This window comes from Dromiciops gliroides, chromosome 2, assembly GCF_019393635.1.
Source record: "Dromiciops gliroides isolate mDroGli1 chromosome 2, mDroGli1.pri, whole genome shotgun sequence".
NCBI lineage: Eukaryota > Metazoa > Chordata > Mammalia > Microbiotheria > Microbiotheriidae > Dromiciops > Dromiciops gliroides.
This window is the reverse complement of record NC_057862.1, coordinates 658,046,111-658,072,730: the sequence shown is the minus strand read 5'-3', so window position 1 is coordinate 658,072,730 and position 26,620 is coordinate 658,046,111. Positions and strand designations below refer to the sequence as shown.

Here is a 26,620-nt window from a genome sequence, read left to right as displayed (position 1 = left end):
CTATGATGAAGTGGGGGTTGCTACAGAGAGAAATTAGTAGAGGGGTCGCTACGGTGAAGCGGGGGTAGCTTTAGAGAGAGAATTTAAAGAGTGAAAGGGAGAGGACTGAAGGCGAACCAGTCTGAGCAAGGTGTGGCTGCAGGCCTCCGGGCATCAGGGGCAGGAGAGAAAGCTAAAAGAGAGTCTGTTTTGGCCAAGGTTTCAGGTCCTTATCTCTTACATTTATTTTAATAAACTCTTGTGCTTTAATTGAAAAAAAGAGGTGATTGCTTATCAATTTGGGAGAAGCAGTGGGGGAATTTTTGAACGGCCCTTGCAGACTGGCTTAGGCAATTAATAGCAGTCAGATAGCCAGCCAGCCAGCCAGTTCACAGGTTAGGCCCACCAGTTAACAGTTAAAATATTTTTTACAGAGTATATTACAAAATGGAAAATGGATGATTTTGATTATATTAAATAAAAAAATTTTGTACAAACAGAAGTAATGCATCCAAAATTAGAAGGGAGGCAGAAAGCTGGGAAACAATTTTTATGGCCAGTACTTCTGATAAAGGCCTCATTTCTAAAATATATAGGGAACTAAATCAAATTTATAAGAATCCAAGTCATTCCCGAATTGAGAAATGGTCAAAGGATACGAACAGGCAGTTTTCTGATGAAGAAACCAAAGCAATCTATTCCCATATGAAAAAATGCTCTAAATCTCTAATGATTAGAGAGATGCAAATTAAAACAACTCTGAGGTACCACCTGACACCTATCAGATTGGCCAAAATTACAAAAAAGGAAAATAATAAATGTTGGAGAAGCTGTGGAAAAATTAGAACACTAATGCATTGTTGGTGGAGCTGTGAACTGATCCAACCATTCTGGAGAGCAATTTGGAATTATGCCCAAAGGGCGATAAAGCTATGCATACCCTTTGACCCAGCAATACCACTTTTGGGTCTTTTGCCCAAAGAAATCATGGAAAGGGGAAAGGGACCCACATATACAAAAATATTTGTAGCTGCTCTTTATGTGGTGGCAAGGAATTGGAAGTTGAGGGGATGCCCATCAACTGGGGAATGGCTGGACAAGTTGTGGTATATGAATACAATGGAATACTATTGTGCTGTAAGAAATGATGAGCAGGAGGAGTTCAGAGAAACCTGGAGGGTCTTGCATGGGCTGATGATGAGTGAGATGAGCAGAACCAGAAGAACATTGTACACAGTATCATCAACATTGAGTGTTGATCTACTGTGATGGACTACATTTTTCTACCAATGCAATGGTACAGAAGAGTTCCAGGGAACTCATGATAGAAGAGGATCTCCAAATCCAGGAGGAAAAAAAAAAAGAACTGTGGAGTATAGATGCTGAATGAACCATACTATTTCTTTTGTTTTTGGTGCTGATGTTTTTCTATTTTGAGTTTTTTCGTCATTGCTCTGATTTTTCTCTTATAACATGACTAATGCAGAAATAGGTTTAATGTTATTGTGTGTGTGTATATATATATATATATATATATCACCTATATCAGATTACCTGCTATCTAGGGGAGGGGGAGGGAGAAAAATCTGAAATTGGAAAGCTTGTATAAACAAAAGTTGAGAACTATCTTTACATGTAATGGGAAAAAAAATACTAAAAGAAAAAAAATATTTTTTACACCACACTTCCTCTCCTCTTCCTTCTCAACCTTTGTTTGACTATTTCTTCTTTCTCTTTGGCCCTTTCTGATTTTCACCAAGTCTAATTCTTTGATAAGGTTTACCTATTTTTTAGATAATATTTTTTAAAAGACTTAATATTTGTATATATTTTAGGAGATATTTTACCTATCCTAAATGTATTATTTGATTCTAAACTAATTAGATCTCCTTGCCATTCTTTCCTTCCTAGGTGTCATTTGATAGATCATTTTGTATTTCCTTACTTCCTTTCTTCCAAGGGATTCTTGTAGCTCACGTCAGTGTGATCCCATCTCCTCCAGGATCAAATATACACTGCTGTTTTCCATTAAAAGCCCATCACAACCCAGCTCCTTTCTGCCTTTTTACTCCTCCTTAAATGCCCACTACAGTCCAGCCAAACTGACCTTCTTCTTCCTAGGACATTCTGTGCCTCTGCCTTGGCTGTTCCCCTTGGCTGGAATGTATCTTGTCTCCTCACCCCCACTTCTTACAATCTCTAATTTCTCTCAAGGTTCAGTTCATCTGTCACACTCCTAAGTAAAGTCTTTCCCCCTAAGATTACATTATGTCTCCCATCTTCCCATCGTTATGTTGTTAACTCTAGGTAGTTGGTGGCTCAGTGATACAGTGCTGGGCCTGGAGTCAGGAAGAGCTGAGTTCGGATTTGCTCATAGATTCTTAGCTTTGTGACCCCTATATGGAAAAGTCATTTAATCTCTCATCAGTTTCCTCATCTATAAAATGGGGCGTTTTCCCTCCTACCTTACAGGATTGTTATGAGGAAGAAATATTGTGCTTAACAGTGCCTGGCACATAGTAGGAGCATAATAAAGGCTAATCCCTCCCCCTTCCCTACTTGGCACATAGTAGGCCCTTGATAAATGCTTGTTGAGTGAAGGGAAGGACATGGTAAAATGGGAGAAGGAAGGGATATGCATTTCAGATAGAAAGGTTTGGGCAGAGAGGAATATCACAGGGCTTTGGGAAGAGGAGATACTAAACGGTCCCTGAAGAACATAAAAGGCCAAGGACAGCTTGAAAAGGACCTCTAATGTTGGGCCAGGGAGTAGACCAATAGTATTTTACAGGCAACAAGAAGTAGGGAAGTGATTTATGCAAAAGAGTATTTGTACAAATATGAGTATTTCTATAGCACCCAGGATTCAAGACACTTATACAATCTTAAGACCACAAACACTCCTGTGACATTAAGGGCACCTGTGAAATGGGAGTGGGTATGATCACTGCTTTGTAGGTGGGGGAGGCTCAGGAATAACTAGCTAAAACTCAGTTGAGTTGGTGTTAGCGCCCCTGACCCAGATCTGAGGTGGGGTAACTCCCACAGTTTGAGAGGTTAGGGAAGAAGCATCGCAAGCAAAGATTCTAACCTCCAGGGAAATGTAACAAGATCAAAATACCATGTAACTCCTTTCAGAAAAAGGAAAAAAAAAAGGGCACCAGCCCAAGATGAACACATGTACTTAAAAATAAGGCTCTCAGGGTGGTCAAGTTTCTTGCCAAGTTGGTGAGGTGGAAGCCAGTTTTCAGCTGCTCCCACTGTGGGTTCTAAAAACACCAACTGACCACTCAGAGGAAGGGGTCTAGCTCCTTTGGATGTAACTTTAGGGAGGGAAGGGGAAGGACAGAATAATTATTTTCCTTCAGGCTTATTTTCCAAAAACGTTTTGGTGAGTCAATCCCCAAGAAAAGAAACATTTCAACAACACTTAACAACATTAAGCAGCTTTAAAGGCAGTCGAGGGGCTGAGAATTAAGGTTGTACTTTTGCTTCTTGAGTTGAGTCCTGAGGAAGGCGGGATCAATGCTGGTCCAAGGGCAAGAAATAGCACCCTGAAATAACATTATCCAAGTCTTGTTTCCCCTTGGTTAAGGGCCAATTGGTTACTGTGCACACAACAGGCAGCAATAACTGCCAAGGAAGAGTTTGAAAGCAGGGCAGGGAAGCTACTAAACATTGTGCCCAAGACCCTTCTTTACTTTTCCCTACATCCAGAAGGATGCTAGCAGCAATATCTCTTTCCTTTCTGATGGTTAGATCCTGCAGAACCAGTATCTTTGCAAAGGGCAGTTTGCACAAAGATGAGCACAGGTTTTGTTTCAACTTTGGTCCAAATTATCATTGTCTAAGGGCGAGCTAAATACAGTTACAGGCCACTGTGGCTAACACCATTTCCCACCCCTGCTTCTTCCCCTTAAAAATAGCCTTGGAGACAGTGATCCAATCTACAATAATTTTATTGTAACAGAGAAACCAGGCTGCATAAAGGCCTACGTGATTACATTGGAGGGTGATCTTTTCAAGGTTCAAGTTTGAACTCGGCTCGCAACACAGAGAAGCTTACAACCACAGCTCAAAATACTCATCTCCCAGGACTGACTGCCCCATACAGACTTGTCATGAGACAGGCTATTTATTGCACAACCACACTGATGAGGTCTGGTGGGGTGGTGGCAGAAAGGAGGAGGATTAAAAACTTGACGATGATGCCGATATTAAAGTGCAGTCATTTGACCGAGTTCTCCTCCTTCATCTTTTGCTGACAAAGGGGAGGAGAGAACACGTTCATTTCTTAAATTACATTTTACTTAATTCTCCAAGTGTATGCATCCTGATAGAAAGGGTCTAAAGGTTGATTCAAGCAGAGGGAGGGAGAGAAACTAGGGCAGGTTTGGATCTCTGGGTCAAAGAGGAAGGACCGCAATAAGAACAGGGGAGGAGAAAGTTTAAAAGGTCTTAGGTGTCCGATGAGTGAGAGCCACCTTCTCTTTTCTGTGGTTTCTTGAAGCTGTTGTGCAGTATCTGGCACTTTGAAAAACAAACTCTGATCTCAGCTGCCTCCCTCAGTCAAGGGAGGCCAATAAGAGGTGGGAGTTAGAACTGAGTAAACCTTCTTTGGAAGCTTTTAGCACCACAGAGATTTCTGTTATGTGGGCTAAGTGATATTTATTACCTAGATTAAAGCTCTTGAACGACATTGTAAAGCCAGGAGACCTAAGACTGGGGGAAAGGGGAGAGGAATTCCGGTTTCAGGGTAGGATTTTTGGTAGAGTTTCTGTAAACATAAAATGTTTTGTAAAAGTTGTGGAGGATGGGTTGGGGAATTTGGGTTAGACCCACAAAGCTCTTTTAAAAAAAAGTTTCAGATGCTTTTAGCCTACTCACAAGTCTTCTGAGATACTTTCAACAGCTGAGCATTAAGCACTGTGGTTGAAAGAAACTCTCACACAACTCCTATCTTTGCCAGCTCAATCATCTCTCTGAATCTCAAACAGCAGAGTCTGAAGGTGGGGAGGTCGTCTCTGCTCCATCTCACAAGGAGAATTATTTGGTTACTTGGTGAATGGAGTGGGCAAGGTACCCTACATTGCCTGACGTGACCCCTGCTACGGAAATCCGGCCGTCTTTTGTCATATAGATGGAGAACTCCTTGATCAGCCGTTCCACCTGCAAAGAGAAGAGAAACTGAGCATTTCCTACAGCTTAGGGAAGACCCCCCCCTCTCTTACTCAACACTAAAATGCAAAGTACTTTTGTACCTGTTTCTCTCTTATACATACTCTGAAATGTCTAGCATTTTATATGCTGCTTTAAAATGGCAAAGGAAGAAAGGCTATATAGAGACTCTGGAAGTGAAAAGGGGAAACCTTGCCCTCACTCACATAGGCTAAAAATCCTAAATTGACATTAATAGAAAATTCAGAAAGAACCCTGTTCTCCTTGTAAATAATCACCCTTGTTTCACATTATCATTCTAAGGAAAAAGACTCAGTCTTCTCCTACCCTCTCTGGTTCCTGTCTCCCCCCCCAAACCCCCCCCCCAGCACCTCCCTTTTAACTGAAGAACATCTCAACAACCCTCATGAAAATCCCACCTGTGATTCTGGAAGAAGTCTTTTAGCTTATGATGAATAACATAAGCAGCCCACTCACCTGCTCAGGTTTCAGGCCTGTGAAACAAAACATGCCAATCTGGTCAGTGATGTGCTGCCAATTGTGGGAGGAGCCCTCTTTCTTGAGGTTGGACACCAGCTGGGTCCGCATGCTGATGATGCGGTCTGCCATGCCTTTTACCTCTTGCAGCCTGTAAAAAGGAACCAATGCCCTCAGAAATCCCACAGATCACACTCTACTCCATCCTAGGGGTCCTTCCTCTCAAGTTCTGACTTCTGCTAGAAGTCACACACTTCTCATTCCCACTGGAGCAGACTATCTCACAGCTTTCTACTCGGTGTGGGAAGATCAGGGTAGCTGCTGTAACTCACACAGCTAGTCTAAGAATGAACCCAAGTTATTCAATGAAGCTGGGGAACTGTTAATTCTTCCTCCACTAATTCCGTAAGCTCCAGATACTAGTTATGGAGACAGGGCTCTCTTCATTTTAGTTTTCTCCCCCTTACTAACAAGAGAAAATCTATATATAGGAGATAAGATCTTGTACAAGCCATTTACTTCCTTTACACGGTCTGAGCTAATTGGGGTCTAGGCCCTTTGAGAATTTTAGATGGCTTATTTAATGTATTTCTAGAGAGTATCACTTAAAGTCAACCATAGATGTTACCAAAGGTCCCTGCAACATTCACTGTGTCAATTTGAACTCTTTCCCAGGGGCCTTTGGGTTTTAATGTTCAGTTGGCACGAAAAACGTTTCACGGATTTTTGTCTCTTCTAAAAAGTCCCAGTATGGGAAAAGGTGTCATTTGATTATAGGGACAAAGTGAGGTAATGTGGTATATTGGAAAGGGATTTTTTTTTTTTTTTGCAGGGCAATGGGGGTTAAGTGACCTGCCCAGGACCACACAGCTAGTAAGTGTCAAGTGTTTGAGGCCAGATTTGAACTCAGGTCCTCCTGAACCCAGGGCCGGTGCTTTATCCACTGTACCACCTAGCCGCCCCCTTGAAAAGGGATTTGTAATCAGAGGTCCTGGGTTCAAATCACTTTGCTTCTCTGAGCCTCTAAAACGAAGGGGTTAGAGTAGAGGACCTCCTGCTTTCAAACGAAGGTCTGAGATGACTCCACCTCCCACAAGGTAACTGGCCGTCTCTGAACTGAAAAGGCAGCTGGAGGAACAGGGAAGGGAACAGGAAGTAGCACTGGACATACCACTGGCCCCTCAGATCAGGGCTAGTCAGGATCGTGGAAGCAATTCGGGCTCCATTGAGAGGGGGGTTGGAGTACATGGGACGAATCAGGATTTTCAACTGGGATTCTACCCTTTTGGCTTCATCAGCATCTTTACAAACCATGGTAAAGGCTCCCACACGTTCGCCTGGAAGACAAGGCAGGTTACACATCAGCCAGGCCTTTGAACTGACCTCACATACACTGCGTTTGCCCTACAGTTTTCTGTAGGCAGAGGTGCCAAGAAACAACCTGTCCTGGGTGGAAAAAAGTCATTCTGACCAACAAGGGATAAGTGACCCAGGCATGAAAGAAGCCTGGGTGGTGCTCCCCTTTTTTAAGGGATTCATCACCTTCTACAGGACACAATGATGAAGATCACTAGGGCAATTCTAATTATTCCACTTAGGCCAGTTTACTGAACAAGAGAGGCAGCTGGTTATCTTTACTAGATTAGATACTTGGGAAGATGTTTACTGTTCCAAAGTTAAAAGGACATGGAAACGATGACTTGTCTGACAAAACTGTCAGTTAATTCCTCTAGATCCCAAGTTATTTCTTTCTTTTTTCTTTTTTTTTTTTTTAGTGAGGCAATTGGGGTTAAGTGACTTGCCCAGGGTCACACAGCTAGTTAAGTATTAAGTGTCTGAGGCTGGATTTGAACCCAAGTTATTTCTTTTAGGTAAAATGTAATATGGAAAACAGGGTTAAATCAAATGAATTCCAAGTCCCCCTTTGTAGATTATCGGCCAACCCCACTCCTTCCTAGAACCCAGTGGGAAAACCAATGGGGCAAGTTTCCCTGCTTACCATACAGGCCCATGTTCTTGGCATAGGACTGACAGAGAGAGACATTAATGCCCTGATCAATGAAGTGGCGAACAGCCCAGGCATCCTTGTTGCCATCTCCACTGGCAAAGCCTTGGTACGCCATGTCAAAAAAGGCGAAGAGTTTCCTTTGCTATGAATGAATCAAGAGAACAAAGTTTTAATTAGTCACTTTGAAGATTCCACAGAGAAATTTCACCTGACTGCACTTCACTAAGTGGTCTCACTAGATACCCCAAATGGGTACATTTTAAATACTGTTACATTAGAAAATTAAGGTAAACTGAGAGACAATGGTCTGAGCACGACCAACTTATTAGTTAGGTTGACAGTAACCAATAAATCGAGTCAATGGCCTCTCTCAGTGACCAAAAGATACTGAGGTAGGGCTCATCAGCCTTGATATAAGTTTTGGGGAGCACAGAGTTGGGTAGGTGAGGAAGACAATGTGATTGGTTACAGGGTAGACAGCATTGTGTGTGGGGGGGCATGACTGGTTATTTTAAAGAAAGGCCGGGCAGGGCTCATAACCACCCCTCCTTGACAATTAAAGAATGTTCATTGTTTTACAGGACCTGTCCCATCTTGCAGATCTTGTTAGTGGACTCCCAGTGCCTAAAAGGGCTTGTTAGGGAGATTAAGACCCTCCTTACTTGAATAAGGACAGACAATGAGACTTGTGGAAATTTACCAGATCAGCTTGTAGGCCTTTAAAGATAAGCTGTGGTAGATAACCGTTTTTCTTTTCATTATACCTTTAAACTAACTCCAGGGAAAATGGGGCAGTAATACAGAATAGGACCAATTATAGAACAGAATCAATTAGAAAGTGATACGGAATCAATTTAATTTCTTCAATATCCTAGTCAGAGCCCATTCTATGCTTTTTAAAAAATTTTTTTATTTTTTATTTTTTTTTGCGGGGCAATGAGGGTCAAGTGAATTGCCCAGGGTCACACAGCTAGTAAGTGTCAAGTGTCTGAGGCCGGATTTGAACTCAGGTCCTCTTGAATCCAGGGCCGGTGCTCTATACATGGCGTCACCTAGCTGCCCCCCCCCTTCTATGCTTTTTAATAATCATGGTCTATAGAAATATGAGCTATTAGAATTTATACAGAACTTTATGGACATGATACCATTTGATCCTCACCACAAATCTGTCAAGAGGTACCATTATCCCAAGGTCACACAGCCATAAAGTCTATGAGGCGGGATTTGAACTTGGGTGTTCCTGACTCTAATTCTAGCTGCTTCCCATAAAAGTACTACCAGGGAGGGGGCAGCTAGATAGCGCAATGGATAAAGCACTGGCCCTGGATTCAGGAGGACCCGAGTTCAGGTCTAGCCTCAATCGACACTTACTAGCTGTGTGACCCTGGGCAAGTCACTTAACCCTCACTACCCCCCCCCCCCAAAGTACTACCAGGGAACATGCTGGTATGTTGTCAGGCTTTGGCTGGTCTAGTCCTCATGAGAGGGAGCCAGAGATGAAGGGACCATAGTCTGCTGCCCACTAGAACCATAAACTGGGCTACTCTCCTTTGTACCACCTCCAAATCCCGCTTACTTCACCCAATGCAAGTTCAATGTTAATCAGTTTACACTATGATTCTTTTGCCGCGTGTTGCCACTCCATCCTAACCAGCTCACCTTTACCACGGATGCTATTTCTTTCCACTGCTCAGGACGAGGATCGACTCCAGTGGGGTTGTGAGCACAGGCGTGCAGAAGGATGACACTCTGTTCTGGGATTTTCTACAGGGAAGATTGAAAACAAACACTCCATCAGCTCTTTTCTTTTTCAGTGGAAGGACCATGTTGTATTGGCTACCCAAGCTCCCTCAAAGGTGTAGAACACCAGTTCCTTGAAGGCAGGGGCTGCATCCCAATCTGTAGCTTCATATTCTCGGGGTACTGCATCTAGGAGGCATTTAATATATAACGACTGGTTGGACTGAATGCGACAGGTCAGTGTGTTCTGCGAAGCCCACGCCCACTGTCCATCACTCTTCACGTGCTTCCTCCCCTTCCCTGAAATCCATACTTACTGAAATGTCTTCTATGGCTCCAGTGAAGTCAAAGCCACAAGTCTTGGGGTCATAGTAGCGGTAGCCATTCAGCTGCATGCCAGCATCTCTGAAGATGGGGGTGTGATTTCCCCACGATGGTTTGGGAAGATAGACATCCCGGCTGAATTTGAAGAATCGTTGCTAAAAGATGTGGGGAGGAATGGGCAAGAGAGAAAATAAAAAAAGAAAAGTTTATATATATTATAGTTGTTGCTGTTTGTCTTCTCTGAAAAGATTCCCTTCTACTAACAGGTAATTTGTAAAACTCTAAGCTAAGAAGAAAAGCAGGGTTATCAAATCCAAGAGTTCCAGACTCACCAGAAAACTGGCTCCCACCCTCAATGCTCCGGTTCCAGAAATGGTCTGTACAGTGACATACTAAGAAAAAGAGACAAAAAATCCCGTCAGAGAGAGAACCTCTGGGTGCAGTACACAGAACATGACTTAAATGGAGCAGAACAGTTAGCCCTAACACCTAATCTCATTTGAGAAGCTGAGATCATGTTTCCAAGTGAGGCCTTGGACTAAGCCACTCCACCGCCAGCTCACCTAGCAATGAGATGGGCTCATGAGCCAGTCTGTCCTGAGCACAAAAGCAGAATTAATTTCAGAAGGCTCTTAAGTTTGTAAAACTTTTTATGCCATACACGGCTTAAGGAGGTATATAGAGGCCAAAACCTTTCCTACAGAAAGAAATAAGGTGCTAAAAAGGAGGTCCACATCAGCCTCTTATAGGAGAGCCACCTAAGAGGCAGCAAGCAGCCTGCTTCCCGCCCCCCGGGCCCTGAATCTAGGCTTGGCTACCAGCTACTTCTGTGCCCTTGGCCTCATCTTTGTAGCTGTTTGGAGACTATTCTTTCCATATTCCAGGTCGGGAAACAAGCTCAGAGTTTCAAGGGTTTCTCCACGGTCACTTGTTTGTCCTGGACCTGTGCTATCATTTGCACTCCCCCCGCCCCCCCCGACACAGACCCTAGTTTTCCTACAGCTAACGAATGGTTTTTTTGAGTTGACTCTTATAAGACTCATCACCCTATAGCCAACTAGATCCCAGGCCCTCTGAAACTGTGCCAGGTGGGGTCCTAAGATGAGAGCAAGAGCCTGTTCCCGGACACACAACCAAAGACTTTCCAGCTCGGTTGGACCTGCCAGAGCCCGTGTTTTGCTGCCTCTAGCTTTCAGAACCTGGGATCATTTCTGTGCCACAATGAAACAAGACAAGGGGCTGAGCTCAAAGACACAAAGCCAGCAATCTGGCAAATAGACAGCTAAGCGCTCAGTGGATGGAGTGTGGTCCCTGGAGTCAGGAAGATCTGAGTTCAAATCCAGCCTCAGACACTTCCTAGCTGTGTGACCCATGGTAAGTAACTTAACCGCTGTCTGCCTCAGTTTCTTCAACTGTAGGATGGGGATAATATCTGCACCAACTTCCCAGGGTTGTTGCAAGGATCAAACAAGACAGTATTTGTAAAATGCTCTGCAAGTATTTCAGGTGTTATATAAATGCTAGCTATTATTATGAAAAGACACTACAAAAATGGAAGAAAATTTCAACCCAATTTTAATAAACTTAATCTACTGAGTTCCCTGGATTAAATGAAAAACAAGAACAGAATCCCCAAACCATTCATCTTTATTTGGCTCTGTCATCTTTGGCATGCTGGAAGTTACAGAATCATCCTTCAGATTACGTTAACTGGAGATGGAAAGGCACAGCAATCTCTAAATGCTGGTGAAGTCCTACTGACTATTCCTTGCAGCTAGGACAATTTTGCATCCACCATGAAGATAGAAAAACTGGCATAGACGCCAAGTTGGTGGTAACATGCAAACTGGGACTCCAAGTGTCTAGATTCATACCAACAGGTCTGTGGTCCGGAAGATGCTGTTGGCTGTTTTCCTGGGCTTGTGAATTCTAACCTTAGGTCAGTCGACCTTGCAAACAGGACTTGTACACTGCCAGCCATTATTTACTTTGGCCCTGTGGACTGGTCTTGTTTACTCTGCTTAGGTTAAACTGCTGTCAAGCCCGTTTTATTTACCTGGTTGGCACCTCTTTTATTACCTGGCTATATACCCACCTGCCACATGTGCCAGGCTTCCGCCAGTCTGACTAATATAATTATGCCTAGTAGGTAGGGTACGTTAACTTACAAGATACAAAAGGCAAGCAAGTGACTAGCAGACCTTTAAGAAATCTCATCTCTTCCTCCATTTCCCCTTTGGGGAAGGGATAGTGAGAGAGGCAGGCTGATGCCTTCCACGAGTGACTGACAGTTCCAGCAGCTCTCAAATTCTCAGGGGAGAAAGGGCAGATGCAAGAGGAGAGGGCCAGTCTTTTCTTCTTCAGCTCCCAACCTGGCCTGAGGAAGGAAGGGTAGGCCCATGTTCCTCAATGGTGTGACAAGTCCCTGACTAATCCTTTCTTAATATCACAGGGGTGTGTAACCCGATCCTCAGGTCTATACCGAGATTTCTCAAGTACACTCTATATAAAAGCAATGGAAGCACAGGGTTGAAAGAAGACATGGAACTGCGTAGAATTTTTAACTGGCAGTCCCCTGAACCTCTGGTTGTGACCGCTTCTGAAGCATCACTACAGACACTCGTGGACACTCACAGATATGGAAATTTCCTTGACTTACTCGTTTGCTTTTCAGAACCTCATTACTTTCACCCAGGGCCAGCTCTGCTGAAGCCTTGCAAAATTCAGCCAGTCCGCCAATGGGCAGGTATTCTTTGTCCATGTTCTTCCCTGCAATCAGGGCCTCTGCCTGCAATGGATGAAGATGACAGATATTTTCTTAAACTCTCGTTCCCACCCTCATTCTCCGGCATGTAAGATAATCTTCAGCATATAATCTAACAATCAAAAAGCTGGTTCTGAGCAGGGTGATGTATCTATGAGCCCATGGAAGGTGCTGGACATCTTTCATACAACAAAAAGGTATGTTTGGACCTGTGAGTTCATCAGTGTGTGGAGACTCCCCTCACCAATACAGAGGGGCAACTCTTCTGCAACTCTTTTCGTCTTAAGACTGGCCTGGATGGGGGCAGCTAGGTGGCATAGTGGATAGAGCACCAGCCCTGGAGTCAGGAGGACCTGAGTTCAAATCCGGCCTCAGACACTTAACACTTACTAGCTGTGTGACCCTGGGCAAGTCACTTAACCCCAATTGCCACACACACACACACACACACACACACACACACACACACAAAGACTGGCCTGGAGCCCTGAGGTCAGCCCCCTTCAGTTTACTGTCAGGGTGCCTCTCCATGCATCCTAATCCCCCAAATTCTACACCATATGTCACAGAGAAATTTACTCTGTGGTTAGGTTAGGCTGGAAATTTTAAATCTCTGGTGGAGAGTGACAACCCGGAGGTGCCATCTTCCAGTGTCCCCATGGTACACAAATGCTTTCACTGTCACTCTGCTTAGACATCTGTTAGCTCACTCCCTTCCTTTTAAAAATGGGAAACTAAAAGGCCCAAAGAGACTAAGGTTAGAACTAGAACACAAGATTTCTGATTCCCTTCAATGCCCCATACCAGAGACCTTCCCCATCCTTCAATTGACTCTGACCCTACAGCACACGCCAAGCTCACCTTACGAACACTTGGAAGAACATAAGGCTTCCCATTGTCATCTCGGTAGGCCCCAACTCCCAGATTCATCTTCTTGGTGTTGGTGTCCCTCTTAAATGCTTCTGTAACCCCCAAGATAGGATCGGGGGGGCCCATCTCTACGTGGGTCCACCAGGAGCTAAAATGAGAAATACAGGACATCAGTTAAGTTATCCTCTCTTTCCAAACTCAAGCTGCGGCCCGGTGTTCCCAAACATGGAATAAGAAGAACCTGACTTGAGTAGCTCAATTTCCAAGTGAGAAGGCAGGGAAGGGATGCAAGTATAGGCCTTGTGGTCTCATGACCAGCATTGGGATAAAGGAGGTCTAATTGTGTAGCAAGACATAAAAATTGGGAAATGAGAAAGCTTTTTATACCACTGTACAGTCAAGACTTCAGTCTTTAATATCCAGTTGTCTCAGGTTTCCAGGTGACTCTAGATGAGAGAACCCAATCTCGGTTTGCATGGTAATTAGCTACCAATGGGAGATCAAACATTCACTCAATGCCCACTAGAGAAGCATCGCTCCAAGTATGCTATCATCTTCTGCTCACCACACTGACCAACCCCCTTCATTGTTCTCCTAAAGAAGTGTGCTATTTGTTCTCAGTGGTTTACTCTTCAAGCATGAGGTGGGTTAAAGCACAGTGAGTTACTGGGTTAAATGGGACTATTCAGTGCCAAGTCTGTGCTCCCACCACTGGGTACACATTCTTGATGTGGCAGAAAAAGTACTGGAATTTAAACCCCAGCTCTGTCACTTATCTGCCCAAGGCCATCCAGGAGGCCAGTTCCCCTTCCTGGGCCCCCGTTTTCTCATCCGGGAAATGAGGTTGTTGGCCTAGATCAGAGGGCTGCCCCCAACAGACTAAAATGTAATTGGGAAATGTTTAACAAAACAAGTAGAAACCAATAACACAGAAGATGTTAATTTGTGATTTTCTATGTCAATATATCTTGGAAGGGAGCCCTTTCTCTTTGAGTTTGAGACAACGGGCCTAGATTACCTCTAAAATCCTTCTCAGCTCTAAATCCTTTGCTACCAATATGGAGGTAAGTCTGTTATTTTGGGGCAGATTCATTTAATTTCTGGATTTTCCAGGCTTTTTACTTTTTGCCCTTTTCCTTTCTCCTTGGCTCTGGGCAGTTTCACTGCTCATTCATACACCTGCCAGAAAGTAGTTCAGGAAAATATGCCAAATGATAGAAAGAGCTGAACAAACTGTTATACAGATGTGATGGTACAGTAACCGCCCTGCACGGGATGGGGAACATGACGAATTAAAAGAAACACGGGATGGTTCACGATGAAGCACAGGTAACACAAGACGCATCACATATAAGACAAAGCCAACAAGAAAGCCCCCAAGGGCGCTATCCCATTCAAATGGAAGGACATATCCTCTGGCTGCTCAGTGGTAAACTACAAAAGCAGAAAGCAATACCGCACTACCCGATGGTTTTGTGTGGAGGGGTCTGGAAAGTACCTTTTCATTTTGACATGAAATAGGATTCTATTTAAAAAGAAAAAGGGGGCCGTTAGATGTTGGGGTGGATAGAGCACTGGCCCTGGAGTCAGGAGGACCTGGGTTTGAATCCGACTTCAGACACTTGACACTTACTAGCTGTGTGACCCTGGGCAAGTCACTTAACCCTCACTGCCCCGCCCCCCCCCCCCAAAAAAAAACAAAAAAAGAAAAGGGAGGAAACAGGCAAATTCCATTTTGGCTTTATTGGGATTGCTAGTAAATTTTGTGTAACGATTGGAGTGATGCCATCTGCTGGAGAGTTACTGTAGGAAAGCTCCGCCATGAGGAAGTGTCTGAGGGCAAGCCATGTGGTCAGTTCCTTGGTGTCAGGAAGTGACATTTGCTCATGAGTACTGTCTATCAAAGCCATCAGCCAATCAACTTGAGGAGCCTCCCATTTCTGGGAGAATATGGAGTAGGAAGCAGACGCTGGAGGAGTTCTTCCTCTTTGGGTTCAAGACATGGGCTTGGTGGCAGGACTTCACATGGGAGGTCAGGAAGGCTAGGATTTCCATTCTATAAGAAATCTGTTCTCAATCTCTCTCTTTACTATCTTATATCTTTTTTTTTTTTTTTGGTGAGGCAATTGGGGTTAAGTGACTTGCCCAGGGTCACACAGCTAGTAAGTGTTAAGTGTCTGAGGCCAAATTTGAACTCAGGTCCTCCTGAATCCAGGGCCAGTGCTCTATCCTATCTTATATCTTTTAATAAATCCTTAAAAGCCTAAACTCTTAGTGAATTTATCAGTGATTTTAGCCAGTTTACCCCCAAAACTGGGGGGGGGGGACAGATTAGAACCCACATTTAGATTTTTTTTTTTGGTGAGGCATTTGGGGTTAAGTGACTTGCCTAGGGTCACACAGCCAGTAAGTGTCAAGTGTCTGAGACCAGATTTGAACTCAGGTCCTCCTGAATCCAGGGCTGGTGCTCTATCCACTACACCACCTAGCTGCCCCAAACAGGTATTCTTTTTTTTTTTTGGAGGGTCAATGAGGATTAAGTGACTTGCCCAGGGTCACACAGCTAGTAAGTGTCAAGTATCTGAGGCCGAATTTGAACTCAGGTCCTCCTGAATCCAGGGCCAGTGCTCTATCCACTGCACCACCGAGCTGCCCTCACCACATTTAGATTTTTAAACAACACAGTTGGAAGGAAATGAGGAAGAAACTCAGCTTTCCCAAGGGATGATGTCTCTTGCTTCTCTAACTTCTATAGCACATAAAAAGCATTTAATATCTGTTGGAGTCTGCTCCCCTAACTAAAACTACAAGTTGTTTATATCGAGTAGCCATAATATATGTAAAAATCTACTAGATGCTAACAGTTTCTGGTATTTGAGAATGTAAGCTATATTCTATGCCTAATTTTGTAAATTTTCAATGAAATACCCTACCATCAGAACCAATTCTTTTGAAGAAATTTTGTGGTTTCCCTAGCTTCCTTCCTATCCCAGTTAAAACCTCACCTTTTACAAGAAGTCTTTCTCACCAACACCCTTTAATGTCAGTATCTTCCATCTGTTGATTATCTGTCTATATCTTGTTTATACATAATTTTTTGCATGTTGTCTCACCCATCACACTGTGAGCTCCTAGAGATCAGGGATTGTTTTTTGGCCTTTCTCTGTACATACCCCTTGCACTTAAAGTGTGTGCCACATAGTAACTGGGGCTTAAAAAAATGTTTGTTGATTTGACAATACCTGAAAGCTGTTTTTCATCTTCCAACCATTATTACTAAATAACCATTCCAGATCCTTTCCTACCTGTTACTTTCAAAACTGCCCTGCTCCTCTGGGCTTCCTTCTGTGCATTTGAAAAGGTATGCTGGTCTTTTTTTTTTGGCATCCCTATTGCTAACTCGCCCTCCCCCTTGTGACAAATGAGCCAGGAGAAGGCATCCAGTGCCCACATCTAAAGACGCTGCCTTAGCACCTTGTCCATCGTGTCTTTGAGATGGGTCCTAAGGAGTCCTTCTGTCTCCTGAAGTTGTTACCTTTATGATACTTGTACAAACTATTCTGGTTCTGCTCCCTTCACTCAGCATCAGTTCTTACTACCCAAGATTCTCTGAGGTTCTCTTTCACTATTTTTTATGGTGCAACAAAATATCCCACGGCATTCACATACAATTTGTTCGGCTACTCCCCAGTGGTCTAAGAAGCAATCTAATGCAACCCTTTAGATAGTTCTTCCCCCTCTTTGTTGCCCACCCCTGCCTTCAGGATCAGGAAGTTTGTGGCCATTCCCTTCCACTTACCTACCCTAGTTTCCTTGTTGAATTTGATGCATTTCTACACCAAACTTGGTGTGTATGCTCACAGATGCACACACTCAACCTTCCACTGTTCATTTCACTCAAGAGTGAGATTTACATGATTCCTATTCCCCCCAGTCCTTTCCTCATGTTTGTACCATCGTATTCTCATGGATTCCAATGGTGTGGTTATATTCCTTCCTTCTTTCCTTGTGTATGCATACTCATGTCTTTCTTGAACTCTTCCCCGCATCCCCATTCCCATTTTCCTCATTTAAGTCCCTCAATACACTGGGAAAGTTAAGGGACATTTACTTCTTCTCCCTTTACTTTATGATAAAGATCCTTTTAATTGGTCACCCCCCACCCCCGGTTTCTCTGGACTCCTGTATTTTAAAAGAAAATTTCCAATATAATCTGCCTTGTATACTGTGCAATACCACCCTCCCCACTAAGAAAAACAAAACCCTCATTACAAACATGTAGAGTCATACAAAACAAATTCCAACACTAGTCACGTCCAAAACATATGTCTCAATCTGCAGAGTCTATCTCCTTTCTGTCATGAGAAGCAGCAGGTAGCATGAAGGGCTTGTAACAAGTTATATTTCAGAATTTATACTCAGGTCTAGTCTTGCCATCAGAATTTCTTGAAGCTTTTCTGTTCATTATAGGACCCCTTTTCTCTCTTTAAGGGTTGTACTCAGCTTTGCTGGGTAAGTTATTTTTGCTTTGTTTTTATTTTTTTGCAGGGCACTGAGGGTTAAGTGACTTGCCCAGGGTCACACAGCTAGTAAGTGTCAAGTGTCTGAGACCAGATTTGAACTCAGGTCCTCCTGACTCCAGGGTGGGTGCTTTATCCACTTCGTCACCTAGTTGCCCCCTGGGTAAGTTATTTTTGGTTGTAATCCTGTCTCTTTTCCTTGTGGAAGTGTATTCCAGGGTTTCCCATCAGTCAGCATGCATTTGCTAAGCACCTACTATGTGCCAGGCACTGTGATAAGTTTGGAGAGGTGGGGCCTTGAGGCCATCATAAAGAAAGGCAAAAGACAACCCCTGCTTTCAAGGAGCTCAAAGTCTGATGGAGAAGATGATGTGCAAATAATCATGTACAAATGAGATATTCAGGGTAATTTGGAAGTCATCTCAGAGAGAAGACCTTAGTATTACGGAAGATCAGGAAAATTTCCTGCAGAAGATGGGACTTTATTGGAGATGTGAAGGAAGCGAGGAAGCGGAGATGGACAGATGGGGAAAATGCTGGGAGGGACATGGGAGTCTTTTGTGAAAGGAAGATCAGAGACTAGTGTCAGTAGATAGCACTGTTTGTATAAAAGTGGAAAGATTGGAAGAGTTTAGGGTAGAGGGTTTTATAAACCCAACAGTAATTTTCTATTTGATTCTGCAGGTAATAGGGTCTCACCCGAGTTTATAAAATGGGGGGGGGGATATGGTCAGACCTGCATTTAGGAAGATGGATCTGATGGATGGAGTGGGGAGAGCATTCTGACATGGAGACCAAACAGCAGGCTAAGCTTGAGGTGATAAGCGCCTATCGCTGGGTGGTGACACTGTGTGGAGAAGGGAGCATAGAGTGGTGGTGTTGTGAAGGTAGAAATGATGACCAGACAACCAGCTAGATATGGTGGATGAAACGAAGTGAGGAGCCGAGGATGATAACTAGGCTGTGACCCTTGACAGTAAATGGGGAAGTCAGAAAGGGGAGAAAGTTAATAAGTCCAGCTTGGACACCGTGATTTTAAGAGGTCTATGGGCCATCTAGGTTGCAATGTCTAACAGGCAGTTTGAGATGCAAGACTGGAGGTCAGAAGAGGAGCTGGGGCTAGACAGGTAGATGTGAGTCATCTGGACAGAGATAACTAAAAACGTGGGAGCTGATGAGATTACCAAGCTAAATGGGATAAAGATAAGGCAGCCCAGGACACAGCCTTGAAGTACCACCAAAGTTACCGGGGTGACCTGCATGAAGATCCAGCAAAGCTGGATCATGAAAGGTCATGAAAACTTAGAGGAGAGTATCAAGTGGAAGAGTGGGATCGACAGTGTCAAAGTCTGCAAGGAGGTGAAGATGCATGAGGATTGAGGAAAGGTCATTAAATTAGAAAATGACAAAGCTTTAATAACTTTGGAAAGAGTAGTTTTGGCTGAATGAAGTCAGAAGCTAACCTGTAGAGTTAAGAGAGGGAAAAGGAAGTGGAAACACCTATTGTGGACAGCCTTCTCAAGAAGTTTAGCCACAAAGAATAGAATATGTCATAAAGACTTCCAGAAGCTTGCACGGTTCTCCCTGCAGTTCCTTTGTGCTTGAGACGATTCTTGTTGGATGCTACTTGTATTTTTTGACACGGGAGCCTTGGATTTTGGCCATTATGGCCCTGGGACTTTTTCTTTGGGAGTTTCTTTTAGGAGGTCATCAGTGGTTTCTTTCATGTTCACTTTGTCTTTTGGCTCTTCTGGATCTGAGCAGATTTCTTTCATGATCTGTTGAACTATTATGTCCAAGATTTTTAAAAATCATGGTTTTCGGGGCAGCTAGGTGGTGCAGTGGATAGAGCACAGGCCCTGGAGTCAGGAGTACCTGAGTTCAAATCTGGCCTCAGACACTTAACACTTACTAGCTGTGTGACCCTGGGCAAGTCACTTAACCCCAACTGCCTCACTTAAAAAAAATCATGGTTTTCATGAAGTCCAATGATTCTTGAACAATTTCTCCTTGACCTCTTTTAAAGGTCAGTTAAAAACAAACAAAACCAAACATCATCTTGTTTGTATTTTCTTCTATTTTTTCCAACTTTTAATTTTGTTCTAATATTTATGGTTGTCTCACAGAATCACTGATTTCTATCTGGCCTATTTTAGTTTTTGGTGAGGGTCCATTTGTTGGATATGATTTTTGCTCTGCCCCCTGCTGTGTTTTGAGGTGGGGTGGCTGGTCTTATACCATGAGTTCTTGTGGGGACCTCAATCTCCCAGGGTGAGGTCCCTTGGCTCTTTGAGCTTCATTCTATCTTCAAAGATCTCAGGATAGAGTGTTATAGACCTCAGATTCCTGAGCCCAGCCTGAGTAATGTGGCACCATACTGGTTGGCACTAGTTGTGCTGCCTGGAGTTTCCAATGCCTACCCTGAGGCCTTTTCAGGGAACCCTCCATTCTATATCTCTGGATTCAGTAGCCATCTTTGAAGGCACTGGTGGCTACCCTTTCCTATTGCACGCAAACTACTGGCTAACTTTTTAATGTAGTTCTGGGGAGGAAATCGTTTCTCATTGGAATTCGATCATTATTTGGTCTGGTGAGAACTTGAATATTTTGTTAGAGTCCATATTGGGGAGTTGGGCAGCCTTGTTTTCTCTCTTGGCAGGAAAGCTGAGACATCACCTTAAGGCAGGGTCAATAAGAGGCAAGTAGAACGAGATTTCAGGTGTTCAATAAATGAAAACTTTCATATAGCTGTTTTAGCTTTGTATGCCTTAATAGATATTTGAAGGGACTACACCAATTATTTTGTGTATATGAAACTCAGTCTATAAATAGTAGAACTGGTAGACAGGGAAGGTCTTAAAAGCTGAGGGGAAAAAAATCCCTATAATATCTAGTATAAAGACTCAGAACTTGGGAGGACTTACATTATGTGCTTATGTAGTTAGCATAGTTATCCAGAAATGAACACACATTAGGTACCAAGAAAAGAGGCTAAAGAAAGTTTTCATTTTTTTAATCTCAGAGATTTAAATGACGAGACTAACAAATCACATCTAGTCCCTATCCTATTTTATTGTCAACTAGCTGAGGAAGGACATTAAAACTACTTTAATATCAAAGATAAACTAAACTAGATTATAACTATCTGTTATGGAGAAGCTAGATGGTATAATGTTGGGTGCTGGACTTGGAAGAAAGATTTGGTCAACCTGGTAATGACAATTACCAGGTGTGTGCAAGGGCAAGTCGCTCAACCCTTCTGAGTCTGTTTCTTTATTTGTACAATGAGGACGTCACTGTAACACCTGTCTCACAGGGTTACTGTGAAGATTCAAATGAACTAATGTAAAATGATCTACAAGACTGTTAGGCAAAACTCTGTATCTTAACAGAGAAAACAATTCTAAGAACTCAACTTTTGAGCAATTTAAAACTAGGAAAGAACAGGTCGGAGGCCTTCACATCATTAGATGCATGTTGATAAGCACATTTATGTCACTGGCCTGTGTCCTTGGCTATCCCCTTGTTTAAAGGGGAAAATTCCACATACAATCGAGTTATTTTAGGTTCTTGAAGTAAAATGCTCTTTAAATGAACATAGCTTTAAGTAGGTTAGTATTTAAGACTTCATTCCTTTAATATTATGTGAAAATATAAACATAAGTCACACGTGTTTTGGACAAATATTGTTGTATGATCACCCAAAAAGCAATTAGGTAAAAGGGTTTTTAGTTTTGTTTTCTACCCCCCCCCCAAATTTTGTGTTTAACAGTCCAAAAACTGAGATTTCTCGAAGTGACTTAGGTACTTGGCAAAAACCCCATTGTTAATTTATATGACAGAATTATGTCCAAGCTGTGTGAATAGGGAAAAGGCCCAGAAAGATATATAATGAAGCCTATCAGACCATATGGAAAGGTAGAATATCACCTCATTTATCAAGATCACAGCCAAGGACCAAAAAAGCACACCGAAAGGGGCCTCAGTAGTCAAATTAGATTTCAGAGGTGGAAGGATATTAGAGGAAGATACAGGGAAAGCAAGGAGAAATGACCAAGTTGAGTCAAAAAGTACAATAGTCTGGGACCATTCAGGGAAAGGGAAAACAATCCATATTGACCTCGATAAGTCCTTAATCACATCACTGCATTACACTCAGCACAGCACATTAAAACTCTGGTTTCCTGAGCACTCTGGCTAAAATGAAGTTTAATGCTCATGTGGCTTCTAAAAGTAACTCACACATGCACAATGATAAAAATCTTGAAGCATTCAAGGTTAAATTACATACTTTTTTGGGGTGTGTGTGTGAGGCAATTGGGGTTAAGTGGCTTGTCCAGGGTAAGTGTTAAATGTCTGAGGCCAGATTTGAACTCAGGTCCTCCTGACTCCAGGGTCTGTGTTATATCCACTGCGCCACCTAGTTGCCCCAAATTATATACTTTTAAAGAAACATTCTATGAAAGTATATAATCTATTTCAGAAATATCTCTATCCAAAATGATCAAAATAAAAAAGTTTTGCTGTTTCAAGTATTTTGATAATATTTGGAAAACTCAGCCTCCTAAAGGCAGCCAGGTGTGCAGTGGTGTAGTGCATGATTTGCCAGACCCCAAGTCTGAAAGCCCAGAGTCCAAATCCAGGCTCAAACACTTACTGAGTTACCCTGGGCAAGTCACTTAACTGCTGTCTGCCTCAGTTTCCTCAATGGCAAAACGAGGATGAAAACAGCACCTTCTTCCCAGTGTTGTTGTGAGGATCAAGTATTAGTAAGGCACCTGGCACTTTGTGAGTTGAGGCTGCTCTGTGTTTGAGTAGATGGCCAGGGAAGAATATTAAATAATGTGAGAAAATAATTATTAATAATGGATTTTTTGGGGGGGGAGCTCAGAGATCAGTTTCTCAGTCCTCTTCCCCCTCCCTACTCCAGAAAGTCCAGTTCTCCTAGAGAAACGTTATCAAATCTCAACTGGGACAAACCAAGTGGGAACAAAAGAAATAGAGAGATAAGACTCTTTTTTCTAGAAGTGAGGACTGATGGGATCAAACCACACCTAGATAATGGGACTTTGCCTTAATCAACTTTTGCATTGTTTCCCCCAGAAGTCACTGGGTAGAGTTCAAAGTATAATGATCTGCCTCTAACAGTAAAGGATAGAAACCCTAGGAAGAGCCTTTTAGGTTTTTGAGATGCTCTTGGCCCTCTCTTTGAGGACAGCTTAGGTCTTCTGAGCTCTTAGGTCTCCTTGAGACCGGAGACCACGGGCTGTCTTCCTGGGAGACAGCAGGGTTATTTTGGGACTTTTATCCTGCTCGTGCTAACTGCCATGCTGAGCTCTCTCCCTGCTTTCTCTACCCTGAGACCATGAGAAGTTAGGGAGACACGCAGTCAATACTTTGCTGGTGTATAATATTAATAATTAAATATGCTTACCCCAAACTGGTGTCAATAGCAAAATTATTATTAAAAATACAATAAACAAAGAATTGTAGAGACAGAGTTTATCCAAGATCATGAATGTTGAAATGTTAATACATTGTATACTCACTATCAAGGATTTGCATTTGGATTTCAGAGTATTTGCCAGCCAAAGTGAAGCTAAGAGAAGGATTTCAAACTTCTAACTTTACCCTTTGGGTGTCAAACAATGCTACTTCTGGAAGTACTGCAAACCCCATTCTGCATTTGATGTGGATTGAAGATTGGCAATGATATAAAAAAAAAAAGATTGGCAATGGTCAACTATGGGGAAGTTTTAGTGAATGGCTCCATATTGTAAAGCTGAAAATAACCACTACTGACAAGTTTTGGATGAGATTATATTAATTTATCAATATTATGCCAGTAAGGGATTGACCACATGCCTCCCTAACTTCTCATGGTCTCAGGCCATGAGATAGAGGAGGCAGAGAGAGCTCCAGCATGCCAGTTAGCTTGAGCAGGAGAAAAGCCCCTCCCCCTGACATGTGTTTTCCCCAGAGAGACAGCATGTGGTCCCAGATGAGATTTGATGAAGTCTCTCAAGGAGAACTCAACTTTTTGGAGTGGGGGGAGAGAAAGAACTAAGAAAGTGATCTCTGGGTCCCCCAATACATCAATTATTAATAATTATTTTCTCACAACATCTAATCTGAGCAGACTCTTACTGTTTTGAAACAATTCTTTGTAAGTCATTAAATGATGGCTTTGTATTCATCCCCTCCAACATATCATCTACACCCTTCCCCCAATTTATTTTGCCTGCTGCTGAGAGCTGCTTCTGAAAAAGCCCTGGTCCCCACATCCAGATTCACTCTGTGAACCTCAATGTCCCTAATTCTGTGCTAAGCAAAGTCTAGCTTTTATTTCTCTACAGCAGATTTCATGATGTCCATTAGAAATACCTGAAAATGAGAAAGCCATATAGTCAGGTCAGTTAGCCCTTCTGGCCTCCAGTTTCCCCATGTACCATATTAGGTTCCCCTAGGATTCTATTCCATCACACTCTGTAACAGAACAGAAAGATTAATTTGCTAGCTTTAAGGGGAAAAAATTACATCTAGTCAAAAGGAGCTATTAATTTTTCTCAAATAGAAATAATATGGCTACTGGACAGTAAAATTACCACAGTACCAACAAGAGCAATCTAGGTTCAAAAAAGTCTGATGAAAAAGACTGTACCACTGTTCAATCCTTTAACCAACTGTTTCTCCTATTTTGTAAGAATAAACTAAATGTGACTTCAATGCCTTGCAGAGAATGCCAGGCTATCAATAATTCTTGCTTTTGCTCACACAGCCAGTATCAAAAGTAGTTACTTAGCATTTTATTACTGTGGAGCTCAAGTTTTTCCATCTTCCAATAAATATATCTCAAATTAACTATTCCTTCTCAGCATTTCCCAGTCCCAGAGGTATAAGGTGCAGGCACACCTCTTTTTATTGTGCTTCAGATACTGATTTGGGTTGTCACAAAACCACACCCACAAGACAGTGGATTTAATGAGAAAAGTTGTGCATTCTGACTACACACACTACTAGTCAGTTTGAAATTTGGCCAATTAACCCTACAATGGCCTCTAAGTATTCAAGTAAAAGGAAGAGTCAACTATGTGGCAAACTTCATTGTTTTATTTTAAGAAATTGCCAGTCACCTTAATCTTCAGAAACCACCACCCTCATCAGTCAGCAGCCATCAACATGGGGCAAGACCCTGCATCAGCACAAAGATCACAACTCCCTGAAGGCTCAAATGATAGGTTAGCATTTTTTAGCAATAAAGAATTTTCAAATTAAGGTTATGTACATTTTTTTTAGACATAATACTATTGCACACTTATAGACACACTTAATGGTATAGTGCGAACTTAATATTTGGGAAACCAAAAAATTCGTGTGATTTGCTTTATTTCGGTGTTTCTGGGAGCTTGTACCCATACCAAAGAACAAACCTTGACTATAGGTTAAGAGAAACAAAAAATCATGGCAAGGAAATGTGTGTGTGGGTGAGAACTTTGCTTTGGGAATCCCCTGACTGCGTTGGATAACCTGGGGCCTGTAAATTCTTTCTTTAAAAAATACGCTGGTCTTCCAGCTTCCTTTGTAAGCCTTTCTAACTCATCTTATTTTCATTTTTAAGAATCTTACGTATTTTATCAACGTGATTCCGAGGAGTGCCACCCAGAAGGTCAAGGACCTCTAGAAGAGATGCCTTGCGTACGTCCCCTCCCCCTCTAAGTCCACAAGACCACCCGGTGTCCCGAGGGTCCGAGGCTTTCCTCTGGGAAGAGAAAGAAGTGCATCTGCTCCTTTTATACACCGACCCCTAAGGTTCGGGGCTCTAACTTTTCGGGCTCCCTTTATACCCTCCCCTCGATTCTCCGCATTAGAAGTGGAAATGTGTTAATGTCATCACGACAAACGTTCGTTCTCCAGGGCTCCGGAAAGGGTCTGGGGGTACAGAGGAAGTCCCGGGAGCCCACGCTCCGGGAGGCGGCAGAGCCGTGTTCACCCACCGGGGTTACGGAGGGAAGGGCGCCGCAGCCGCGCGGAAGCACCGGGGGGTCTCGAGGCCCCCGGCCCTCTAAGGAAGCCAGCCTAGGTCACGTCACTCTCCCTCCCGGGCCGGTTCGTTCCGGCTCCGGGGCCTAAACTAGAACAAGGCCCCGGAGGATTAAGAAACGTCCTTCCCACCGAGGGAAGGATTAAGTGCATTAATCCGGGGCGGCGCGAGAAGCCTGAAGACCCCGCCTCGGTTTTAAGGGGGCACTGAGGACCGCAGGGCAATAGTCGCTAGGGACCTCAAGGCAAGACTCCCTCCGTCCTGACCCTCCAGCCGGCCCCCTCGCAGCCCCGAGGGTGCCGGGGACCCGCGCCCCGCTGCCCTCCACAGGACCTTTCAAGGGCACGCCGCGTCCCCGCCGAGAGTCCCGCCCCCTGGGCCCTCCGGAGCCAATCGGCGAGCCGCCGGCGCGCCGCCTCGCGGGCCTCGTGTCCCGGCTCCCCAGGCCGGACGTCCCCATAGAGTCCGGGAGCCGCAGAAGGACAAGTTTCTCGCCCACGGAGCTCTCCCGCGCCCCGCGCCCCTCCGCTCCTTACCTGGCTCTGGCGGCGGCGGCGGCGCCGAGGCCTGGGTGGAAGGGGGTGGCTCCGCAGAGCAGGCGACAGGACTTCAGCAGCGCCATGGCAGGTGAGAGACGGAGAGATGCGCGGCTGCTGGCGAGAGGGCGGGCGGACACGGGCACACAGAACCTCCTCTGCCGGTCAGCTGAAGGTAAAGAT

General features: G+C 43.6%; 1 protein-coding gene across 1 annotated transcript; it reads right to left on the bottom strand.

Moving 5' to 3' along the window:
* Positions 1 to 3,920: 3,920 nt before the first annotated feature.
* On the bottom strand, positions 3,921 to 26,620 carry GOT2 (glutamic-oxaloacetic transaminase 2). Its single transcript, XM_043983704.1, has 10 exons — positions 26,438 to 26,620; positions 13,332 to 13,488; positions 12,366 to 12,494; positions 10,039 to 10,098; positions 9,700 to 9,861; positions 9,302 to 9,406; positions 7,634 to 7,784; positions 6,806 to 6,971; positions 5,635 to 5,785; positions 3,921 to 5,148 (listed from the first exon to the last, which is right to left on the bottom strand). Exons 1-10 carry the CDS (start codon positions 26,521 to 26,523, stop codon positions 5,026 to 5,028), a joined length of 1,290 nt encoding a protein of 429 aa, XP_043839639.1. The 5' UTR covers positions 26,524 to 26,620; the 3' UTR covers positions 3,921 to 5,025.

Bases quoted from the DNA above. Each gene is read 5' to 3' on its own strand.
- GOT2 (XM_043983704.1), bottom strand. From the start codon at position 26,523: ATGGCGCTGCTGAAGTCCTGTCGCCTGCTCTGCGGAGCCACCCCCTTC. The intron at 13,489-26,437 runs GTAAGGAGCGGA...TTCTCATTTTAG, and splicing joins GCCGCCGCCGCCAGAGCCAG to CTCCTGGTGGACCCACGTAG. The intron at 9,862-10,038 runs GTGAGTCTGGAA...CACATCTTTTAG, and splicing joins GGGTGGGAGCCAGTTTTCTG to CAACGATTCTTCAAATTCAG.